Here is a 12,027-nt window from a genome sequence, read left to right as displayed (position 1 = left end):
GATGGATATTTTTTTCTAAAGTTAATTGAGTTTAGGCTGTTTCCTTTCCTCTAAACGCACATGACCATCCTGTGATTTTCTATCCGTCTCCCAAAACAGGCCTCAGAACTTCGTGGTTGGTGTTGTGAATGTGTTATTTGGATACTGCTTCACAAGATGCATTTGTCAGGGTGGATCCTTGCGGTGGCTCTAGTTTTTGGGACCTCAATTCTCAAGATCACATCCGCGGGACCTCTCCATGCACAATGCAAAGTAGAATGGTAAGCTACTGTTTGACCATTACTATGCTATTACTATATGTCTATGTTTTGACCAGATGGTGCATGCTGTTTTATTGCGGTGCTGGATGTTTGTAAAACAAATTGTTGCTGTTGTTCACTCTTGCTGTTTTATGGTCTGACCCATACCCGAGTGGCGCAGCGGTCTACGGCACTGCTAGAGGTGTCATTACAGACCCTGGTTCGATTCCAGGCTGTATCACAACTGGCCGTGATTGGGAGTCCCATAGGGCGGCGCACAGTTGGCTCAGCGTCGTCCGGGTTTGGCCGGGGTTGGCTGTCATTGTAAATAAGAAATGGTTCATAACTGACTTGCCTAGTTAAATAAAATAAATACAAACATATGATCTCATGGACATGCCCCTCATGATGACTAATAATTTATTATAGCTCTCTGTGCAAAATGGCTCCAATTAAAAATCTATATCTTTACAAAGTGCTGATTTATTACAACCACTTGTGAATTGAATTAGCAGTTCTGTTAGGCCCAGTTGAACACTACCCTCTGTATCCACAAGATGGTGCCAGTGCCATTTTACCTGAAATGACTGTGGTGGACACTAGTAATGAGTAGCTTCTGGGGCCCAAGCTTCTCAACTAGACAAGCTGATGGCCCGACGAGACTAAGTATTAAGCCTCGTCATCGATGTGTTTCTATGTTCTGGGTCCTACTACAGGTATTTTGGGATCCCCTGTAGACAGGTCTATGAAGGTCTGGTCACTCAGATCAAGCAGTGGAGGACCATGTCCAGCTGTGTGATGGGGGGACAGAGGTGCCTCTACAAGGTATGGTGTGTGTGTTTTTTCATATCGTATAATTACTTGTGTGTGATTAGGGTTGCAAAAGAAGAGTATATTACTGGTAACTTTCAAAGTTGAAACGTTCAAGCGTTTTATGGAATTTTAAAAACATGTAAAATATATAAAATCATAAATTGAGATTATTTGAATCTAAAACATTGTAACAAAGCTGTAAAACATGATTCTAAATCAGTGGAGGCTGCTGAGGGGAGAACGGCTCATAATAATGTCCAGAATGGAGCAAATGGAATTGCATCAAAAAACTTGAAACCGTGTGTTTGATGTATTTGATACCATTCCGCTCCCATCATTACCACGAGCCCATTCTCCCCAATTAAGGTGCCACCAACCACCTGTGACCTAAATATAATCAATCAACTTAGTGAATACCGTTGGTGTTTAATGTGAGGGTTTCACCATGAATTATCCTTTATATTTTTACTCAACTTTATTTACTCTGTCAATATGTGATTGTTGTAAATGTTTTGGTGCCAAACTGGTGGCAGTTGTCAAAAAAGTAAGTTGTTGGAAAAGTTCATTTGAAATTGTCATTGTTTAGATGCTTTTTAAAATTAATTTAGCTGTTTTCTCTTGAATTCATATTTTATATGAATATATATTTTCAGTTATTTAAGTATAAATTGCCAAAGTTACCATAGATTACCATAGATAGCCATAGATTACCTGTTAATGACCAAAAGTAGAGAAAATTCCAGTAACTTTGGTAAAATACTGGTAGTTTTACAACCCTATGTGTGTTGCATATTTCCGACTACAGACTACGACCCGTCTACTCTCTTTCTCTTTATCTCTTTCTCTCTGCTCCCCAGCTCCAGGCAGCCTCTATCCACTTCATAGCAGCCAAACACACCACACCATTTAAGAAGACTGTCGATGACCTGACGTTCCGTCTGGTCTCCTTTGAGTTCTTCACCCACTGTCACGTCTCGGTAGGAGGGATATTCTCTGATCCTGTTGTCATTTCTATACATCCATATGACATATATAATGTGTAGGCTTATTTAGGGATCACATCTCTTTTTGTGGGTTATCTGCAGCTAACACTACCATAACATGTCTCAGGTCTTAAACACTTCTTCTAACCAGAATCGTTTTTCTCTGCAGGCCATGTCTGTCTCAGAGAGCTGGTATGCCATTAGAGATCACGGCACAAACTACTGCAACCTCTATAATCTCATGGAAGGTGAGATGGTTAACTCCAATACATATATTGGATCATCTGCACATGAATTATAAAATGTTGTCACTAATTGTTCTCCTTGTAATTAAAACAGGAAGTGGCCTTACAGATGCCCCTGGATACAAAGAGATAACGAGTGACTTCCTGTGTACCCAGCGGTCCTCTGCTGACTGCACTGTATACTGACACCATGATGGCCCATGGTTCATATTGCATGGCAACAGCTTGCTCACCGTCAGATCATTCCTCATCATCTGACAGTGTTAGCAGCACCGTATTTTATACACACACTGCTTTCGTTTTCTTTAAAGGTCTTCTTTTTTATTTGATCCAATAATTCATATGCTGTATCTTTTTATCCTTGTTATCTTTTTACGTATCGATTTAAAATGATTGTTATTGTACGGTAACTGCCCATCTTGTAATGAAGCAATGAAGTCAAAAGGTTCAAGTAAGGAGTAGTGAGGTAAAAGTTTCATCTGTAAGGTCTTTCCTGCTGTCTCAAGCCGGGAGAAAACGTAGTTGTAAATATAGTTCTCCTTTCATTCTATACCTCTTGAGGTGAGTCGCGTTCTGAGGGGCATCGTTCTTTTTGACACCTAAACCAGTTTTCCTCTTAAAAGCAATGGTGCCGGGGTAAAAAAAAAAAACACAGTGAGCTATGTGAATTGCAGGGCAGGTTTTTATTAGCACAGCAATATGGTCAGCTGGGCTTTGCCATCCATCACAGCGAAGGCTTTTCAGATCACTGCTAGAAGACACTTTGCCACGGACATCAATGTCTATGGCTGCATCCCAAATGTCAACGTATTCCCTATATAGTGCACTAGTTTTGACATAGGCCCACAGGGTGCACTTTATAGGTAAAGGGTGCCATTTGGGAGTTAGACAATCTATGCTTTAGTTTAGCCATATAGCTTTCCTCTCTTGCCAATAGGTGGCAGTGTCTACAAGCTCCTTTGTCTTGTTACGGTTATCTGCACAAATGGACTTTTTATTATCATTAAACCACAGCAATTCCAATATTTCAAAGAAAAGTTGTATGCATTTCACTATGGATAGAGAAAGTGGACTAGGAAGAGAGCAGGCATTGCATAAAGACTATTGCTTTGATTTTTCATTTTTCCAGCACATACGAACCACCACGCTTCACAGCTTAAGGGCATAGATTTCCCTGCTTTCTGAAGAAGTGTAACATAACCGAATGATGTGTACTCAAAGAGATCAACGAATTGTTTAATTCTGATAGTAAGTAGACTATTATTTTCTGTGACTGTGTTATCCAATATAATGATTGAATTGAAACAGCTCTTCAGCTAACTCGGACACTACGGTAATATCAGGGCTTAAATTGGGATAGTGGTCGTGGAACTGACTTCAAAATGAATAGGCTCTGAGAGATCATTTTTAATTGACAGTTTTATGTCCATCTGACAGTTAGCATCGTCCTGTCCTCCATCCAAATGTGGATGAACGCTGTTCCACTTCATATTCCATCCAGTCCAATTTAACAGCTGTTTATTTAATGTGTATGTTGTAACACATGCAAATAGTTTTTGTTTTAGGTGTGTCAAGTTACAGATATTTTGAAAGCATGGCCAAACTCTCGTTCACTATGTTTTTTTGGGAACAGGATGTATTACGACCTCTTCCCTGTGGCATCAGTATTTTGGAGTGCATATGATCCTATGCTGTGTGCATATCATCATGCGTACGTTTTTGTATGTGCCCTTTCAACGGGTGCTTTACATGGTTAGACAGGACAGGCCCATGACAGTGCATTCCCTTTTCCTGCCCACATAACACAGACAGTGTTGAATACCCTCTTAAAACAAAAGACCCCAAAAACCCATAGCCTGGAATCTAAACTGATATGCTCAATTTCACCATTAAAACAGAACATATCAGTTTGGATTCCAGGCTATCAAAATCCTGCCCAAAACAATGATTTTGACAAGGGGCCCCAGGGCCATCAGGGGCCTTATAGTCCCTGTCTGAGATGTCTGCCTGGTGCTATGTCCGAAATGGCACCCTATTCCCTATATAGTGCACACATTTTGATGAGAACCCTATGGGCCCTTATCAAAAGTACTGCACTACATAGGGAATAGGGTGCCATTTGGAAGGAAGCCATGACAAGGTCCAGAGTGGCAGGGGGACGAGGTAATCACAGGCTGTGTATTGAACAATATTGAGAAGCACAACAATACCATCTATAAATCACCATTGAGAGTATGAGAGCCACGCTGGGTCCAGGATCTCAAGGACAAAACAGGCTGTCTCCTCTAGCCGGAAGGGAACCAACCTTGTAAAAAGTGTCTGCTCGCTTTATACAAGGCAGTGTTATTGTTGTGGACTGTAACCCACATACTACCTTGCCTTAATGGTTAAACTGTTAGGATTTGTTTTGGTGTAATTCACAATTAAATATAGTTGATGCATAATGTTTTACAGTATATGAAGAGAACTAGGTTTCTTTCACAAACCGTTGGCTCAAAGTAAGAAAGGACCTAACATGACACAAGCTAATAGTAATTAGCGAATGTGTCTCCCTGTATTATACACATTGACACACAACACCTCCCTATAGGAGTCTAAGGAGCAGAGATCTCTATCTCCACTACACTGAGTGTATGCTAGTTCTCTGTGAGGAGATGCCAGAGCGGATCCATCACTCTGGTTCCACCACTCTCATTAGCTGTGACAGAACATTAGCTCAGTGGAGGAGTGGAGGAATGGAGCTAGTATGGTTCTAGAGCGGGAGGGTTCCGTTACATATGACCATGTGACCCAGTCACTAGCATTAAGGATCACCCTGCCTCAGATCACCACATTCATACTGTGACGGCTTCTGTGTGTGTGTGTGTGTGTGTGTTAATGCCCCTTGAGATCCATCTGAGTTGGTATGGATCTATTGTATGATATGATCCTCCCCAAACCTCTCATTTACAAAATGTCTTCGTTCTTTTGACGCCCTTATAGCAGCAGTGCAAATTATATGTGAGTATAGAGCCATGTAGCGTGGTGTGTGTTCTTTAACACAGTGGGACACAAACATACCTGACAGTGTTTAAGCTGTCACCTCCAGCTAGCTAACCCCACTTGGCTTTCTTCCACTGAGTGTGTTTGTCACACACACACACACACACACACACACACACACACACACACACACACACACACACACACACACACACACACACACACACACACACACACCAACTGTCTTCTTATAATTTTGAACTCTTGTATGGCTCTGTCTATTAATTTGAGTGGTAGCATTTCTACTACCCCATCCCGGACGTTTTTACCTAAACAGTGGTGGGGGTTCCAGCTTTGTGATTGATTGAACTGCAGCTCTGTTCAAAAAAATATCTACCGTATGTATTATAGGTACAGTAACAGTCTGTCTGAAAGGCTAACAGTTTTAAATACAATTTGTTGTCCTTTTAAAGAAGAAAAATAAAGTAATACATTCCTTAGAAAATGTTTATGAATCAAGTTTATTTAAAATAAGTTATATTGGTCTTCTAATATTTCAACTATAATGCATATTTTTTGGCTCTCAACACCTGTACATTGTATTTCATTCAGCCTATTTATAAAGCCGCTGACCCCTTTCAATGACTCAATATTTCCGCATTAGAAGTGTTTGTATAAAATCCAATTCAATCCAAACATTTCGATCTAGTCATTGATTTATGTCTTGCTTATTGTGGCCTAAATAATAAAGGGATGTCCTTCTGAATGTTTTATAGCCATGGCTACACTGCAACGATCATACCAGTTCCACATTAAAATGCAGAACAGCATTCCAGAACCCTGAGTGTTCCATGTCTGTCTGTAGGGTCCCATCGGTCATCTAGGACTGGGATCGCCTCTCCAGTGATTTCTCCTTTCCCCATCTGTGGTAACTTTAATGAAATACCTCTTTCACATGATTTCATTTAGCCAGTACGCTAATGGCTAGGGAAGTAATAATTACATTCAAATATTAATCTGGGGCCGGAGGACAGAGTGATGAATCATACACACGCCCTGTTGTCCAACATGGCCTTACCGTCGTCTTTACGTCTCCTTCTGTCTGACTAGACAGATTAGAATGACGAATAATTGTAATTCCTTATTAAATCGAGGAGGGCTGCTGGGCCGAGGCGGAGATTTGAAAAACACTATTGGAGGGGGTGTGGCAGGGGAGGGGTGTGTGTGCATGTGCATATGTGTGCGTGTCTATTCTTTGGGAGAAACCCAAATGGGGGCCTTACTCTGTGGGTGATGTAGTGGACCCAACAGCACAACTTCAAAAACAACAATCCCACAGCCACCTTGTAAAGCTGGGCTGGGGTCGTATGTAATCAAGCATCTCAGATTAGGAGGGCTGATCTAGGATCAGGTTCTTTCTGTCCATGTAATATTATTCATTTTTGATCTCAAAGGAAAAAACTGATCCTAAATCAGCACTTCTACAGTACTTTGAGATGTTTGATACCTACGGCCCCTGGGCTTATCAGCTTCTGTGATCACATAAGTTGTAGTAAACTTTCCTCCTCCAGACAAGCTGGGAGCCTGGGAGACAGCCACGTTGAGGACTCATTACCGTAGGCCAGCATTACCCAGGAGACAATGCGTCACTCCTCCCCAACACCACAACCAGTGCTCCAAAACCTTCGCCTGTCAGTCGTCATCGGCAATAGCGCTGTCAGAACCCCCCCTCTCCCGCCCCCTTCCGTCTGGTTGATAACTGTCCAGCCCGAATTTTAAGGCGGATTAAAGCTATTATGACTACTGGTGGTTGGGTCTTACATTTAACTCTGTGTTGTTTACCACAGCTTAGGGATCAATACCTTCCAGAGGGTTGCTAGACTTGAGGGTGCCGTTGACACCTAATTACCAATATGTGAGTATGATTATTGTCCTGTAAACAGTCTGTTGTGGTTTGTTTGTGTGGGCGGACCTGATTGCACACAGGAGGTTCTTCCGAATCACTTCAACTGGAAGGAAATGGTTTGCTACAATGGCCAGGGCCAGGTGTGAGTTGGCAAAAGACTACTCAGAGTACTCATAGTCATTTTTTCCCCCAACTTACTCAGATATACTGGATCACTTATACCGACTAACAACAAATATGTTTTATTGTCACATACACCAGATGGGTGCAGTGAAATGTGTTTTACAGGGTCGGCCATAGTAGTACGGCATCCCTGGAGCAAATGAGGGTTAAGTGCCTTGCTCAAGGGCACATCTGCAGATTTTTTACCTTGTCAGATCAGGTATTCCAACCAGCAGCCTTTTGGTTACTGGCCCAACACTCTAACCACTAGACTACCTACCGTGCAAATATTATGGTGTTCTATTAATGCATCTATAATGTGTTAATTAGGTCAGATTTAATGTACGTTGCATAAAGTGATTCTACAAAATAATGACTTATCAGCCTTAGAAAGGTATGATACAAGGTATGATAATGTTAGATAAGTCTAATAATCTTGCGTGTGCTGATTTGGTAGGATCTGAGCTGCAGGACAGGGTAGGTTTGGCTGCTGCTCTATCCTTCCTCTCCCCAGCTCTGTCTAAATACACACCCTCTGTTCTGTTACCATGTGGTCCAACAGCCATCATTCAGTTTCCCCTCGCAGACACAGCGCTATCAGTCATCTGCCACCCGTGGGCCTGAATACCCTAACACCCTAACACGCATACGTTCGGGCTGGGGGATCACTCACAAGGAGTTTGGAAATGATTGCATCTCCGCGATGTCTTTAAGGAGGGGTTGAGGAGGTGGTGGGCTGGGTGGAGGGATGGATGGATCAGAGAAGAGGTGGAGAGGTGAAGGGGTGGAGAGTTGAAGGGGGGGATGAGTCGAATGGGTAAACCTAGGTGAAGGCTGGACACTCGTGCAGGGAGAGAGAGAGCGAGAGAGTGAGAAGGAGGTATTGGAAGGTATGGACAGAGGGAGGGAGGAATTGAAGGGATGTATTGTTGCTGTCTCATGGAGGTGTGGGTGTAGTTCATCACTCTGGACTCTTGGTGATAGAAGGGCCTTGTTCAAGCCTCCATTTTAAATCTGTGGGTCAGATTTCCAGGTCCGCCCGTCTCCCCTGCCCTCTGGGGTGGTCAGAACACAGGTGACAGGAATGGAGATTGCTCTTTGGTTCCTCTTTAAAAACACCTTACACTCCCATGTCGACCCCCCCGAACGCCTGATCCCTATGGATGAGAATAGGATGGATCTCTCATTTTGTCAATTGCTTGTGTGGCATTTTGAATGCTGGGTTCTTATAATTGAATGACTCAGAGACTAAACAAATGTCTTCAGCTTTGCAGGAAACAAATGCAACCCAAACAGGATGGACAAAGCCTTTATCTATGTGTCTCTGTGGTGTATTATAGTCATTCTGAGTAGTGTCAGGGTGAACAGGATATTCTAAACCCCCAGCAGGAAACAGCATGGTGAGTGACCTCATCAGTCAGTCACTAATTGCTGTGATTTTCTCTGGTTTGATAGGACTTTTGCCTCACCCACACAGAGCTGGTCCTGGCCCATTAATCACACATGAATACCTGTCACTGTGAGAGGCTGCACTCGTCCAACAACCCTCTGACAGCCAAGGTCCTGACGACCAGGGAAAATGAGCATGGGGAGAGAGTACTGGGGAAGAAATGACACCTTATTCATTACACTCTTAGAAAAAAGGGTCCAAAAGTGTTCTTCGGCTGTCCCCATAGGAGAACCCTTTTTGGTTCCAGGTAGAACCCTTTTTGCTTCCAGGTAGAACTCTTTTGGGTTCCATGTACAGGTTTCTACATGGAAGTAAAAAGGGTTCTTCAAAGGCTTATCCTATGGAGACAGCTTAAGAACCCTTTTAGGTTCTAGATAGCACATTTTTTTCTAAGAGTGTATATAGTGCACTATTTTTGACCAGAGCACCATGGGCCCATAGGGCTCTGGTCAAAAGTAGTACACTGTGCAGAGAATAAGGTGTCATTTTGGACGTAGCCATGGAAAGTTAAACGGAGGGTTATGGGTAACAAGTGTCACTCCTTGAAATGTAGTTTTGATCTCTATAAGTAAGGTCACCAGTGTGTGGAGCGTTCATCAAGAAAACAGATTTCAGGTTTTACTGCTCTTGTTTTTTATTATATTTGGCAGCCTCAATATAATCTATCATCTTTGTTTATCTCGCAGGTCATTCCTGCAGTGGGAAATAGTCATTTGCGGTAACCTCTTCATACCTCCATGCCCCTAACCTCCCCTCAACCTTATCTAAAGAGTGTCTCACTCTGCCTATACCATGCCTCTAATATCACCCCATCAACGCTATGAAAACTGCCTATACCAGTGGTGAGTTATGAAGTCCCTCACACATGGTAAATATTACCTCTGCCCACCCCCTCCAATACCCCATAAGCCCTTCAGACAAATGCTAGCTTAGCGAGACCATCAGGGCTTTAAATGTTGGCCATAAAGAAGGAGAAGATGAAGAGAGAGAGAGGTGGAAGAGGAGGAGGAGGTGGAGGGAGGGAGCTAAAATGAACGTGTGGAATATTATGGTGGAGAGGTGGAGATTCCTCAGGCCAAACACACACACACACATAGATAGACCTGAGAGAAAGCGAAAAATGGGGTCTGTATGTTCCGATTTATGACTCGTCCTTTAAGTCGGGGGTTTCAAATTGGCCGGTGGTCAGAGAGTGATGAGTGCATGACATTTATTGGAGCCGGGGGACCTGGGTAAACTGTCAGTGAAGAGGGCGGCTCTGCCCGGGTACCATGTGCGGCGCGCGGCTATTGAAGGTTATGTTGAAGTCTGTGTCATTAAGAAGACAGACCCACTGTCAGGAAACATATCCTCCTCGGGTTTCCCCTCTCCTCTGCTTCTCTCCAGGCAGAAACAGGCAGAAATCTATCAGCCGTCGGTGAGAGAAATCCTTTTATTAAGAAATAAAAGGGAGAAGTGGTCTACCCACCACAGTGTCATCCATTTTGGCAGCTCTGCCTCTGTAATAACTTTGTCTCTGAGGCTGCCTGCTGCCCAGCCCGGCTGCACATAGAGAGAGATATGACATTTATCCTGGAAGCATGTGGGTCTATCTCAAGAGAGAAAGAGGGAGTTTTGTTACAGTACAAAGCTGAAACCTTGGCGCTGATTTAAAAGTCTCACAAATAATGATGTTGTCTGGTTGGTTATTTATAAGAATTGTCAAAAGGAATGTGGCCTATTTCATTTCAGGTGAAAGAACTATGTCTTTAGCTCAGCTAGCCAAGTGGCAAACATTTTACGTGTCACTGGAGTCCCCTGAGCTTGTATAATGTTGACAGCATATCGTAGAACCCCTAAGTTCTCCCCCTGACCAATCAGATGTCCTGTTTGTTTAACATGAAGCAGTGTCCCAGCGAATGAGAGCAGGGCCATCAGAGAGAAGATGATCACATTAATTATTCAATATAGAAAAGCCAATTTTCTCTCAGATCTAACCTTTACCCGGCGGATCGCCTCTGCCCGTGCGTGCGTGTGTTTGTGTGTGTATATGTGTCTGTGTACACTCTGATTACGTCCTCGTTGCCACTGTGTGAATGTCCCCATTGCCAGCTCACACCTCTCCACCCACTCTGTTTATTAAAATACGTCCATCGTTAAGAGAGCAAATAGAACCAGGATATTAGAATATTATGGCAAGGGTTGGGAAGTGTAAATATCAAGGTTATTGCTTTGATAACGCATAGGGGTTATGCTTTACATCCTCAATGGCCAACATAATATTAGTCAAGTGAGTTTTCCATTTGGGCTGAAAATGGGTTGAGTACATTGAAATAACACAAAACCTCCACAAAAACACTTAATGGGAAAGCATAAAGGCTGCACACGAGTACATTGCATTCTGTCAGATGAAATGAGTGTGTCAAAAGTGTTGAAAAAGGAGATTTTATTCTCTGCTTTGTTGTGATGTCACTTTGAGAGAGAGGGGGAGAGAAAGAGAGAATGACAGAGAGAGACAGAGGGAGACAGACAGAGAGAGGGGGGTAATAGAGAAAGTGGAACGAAGAGAGAGAAACAAAGAGAGAAAATGAGGATTAAAAAAAAAGAAACATTGCAGCATCGATTGCATGGGTGGCGATTGCCAACGTATGAAGCCCCCTAGTGCTCGATCCCACAGCTGAGCCACAGGGGCGATTTGTCACCTTAAAGCTCATTAATCACTGAATCGAGTTTTGAGGGGGGGGCTGTGCTGTGCATTGAGGGGATTGGGGACTAAGCAAGCAGGGTCACCCCATCCATCCAGGACCCATGCTGGAGCACCCAGGGACCTGCAAGGTCAGGATCAAGGCTGGGAGAGGAGCTGTATGGGCTGGGTTGGGGCTGAGTTTGGCTGAGCTGGGGCTAAGGCTGGTCTGAAGCTGGGATCACACTGCCAGCTCAACCCAGATCCTAAGGTACCTGTCACTTTTCCACTGTGTGATATTTGGTGTAGTCGGCAAGATCTGGGCCTCAGAGTGGGCAGTTGTAAAGTAGGGGTCCATTTTATATGCTTTTTCTTTTTTGTGTTTTGTCTCTACTGCACTCTGCCTGCTCAACCCAGATCCTAAAGAACCTGTCAATGTTCACCTTCTGACACATGTACTGTACTGTACTGTATTGCACTGTACGTGCAATGACACCTTTTCTCTATGGGCAGCTAGCTACTGTATCCACAAACGCACTCCTCTCTATGTAACATGGTCCCCTTTCTTTGTATTATTCTGTCTAA

General features: G+C 43.3%; 1 protein-coding gene across 1 annotated transcript; it reads left to right on the top strand.

Moving 5' to 3' along the window:
• Positions 1-77: 77 nt before the first annotated feature.
• On the top strand, positions 78-5,915 carry LOC121839597. Its single transcript, XM_042299020.1, has 5 exons — positions 78-260; positions 956-1,064; positions 1,910-2,029; positions 2,205-2,283; positions 2,375-5,915. Exons 1-5 carry the CDS (start codon positions 157-159, stop codon positions 2,464-2,466), a joined length of 504 nt encoding a protein of 167 aa, XP_042154954.1. The 5' UTR covers positions 78-156; the 3' UTR covers positions 2,467-5,915.
• The last annotated feature ends 6,112 nt before the right edge of the window (positions 5,916-12,027 follow it).

This window comes from Oncorhynchus tshawytscha, linkage group LG16 (genome assembly GCF_018296145.1).
Source record: "Oncorhynchus tshawytscha isolate Ot180627B linkage group LG16, Otsh_v2.0, whole genome shotgun sequence".
NCBI lineage: Eukaryota > Metazoa > Chordata > Actinopteri > Salmoniformes > Salmonidae > Oncorhynchus > Oncorhynchus tshawytscha.
Note: the sequence above shows the minus strand (reverse complement) of the source record. Positions and strands in the feature narration are given on the sequence as shown.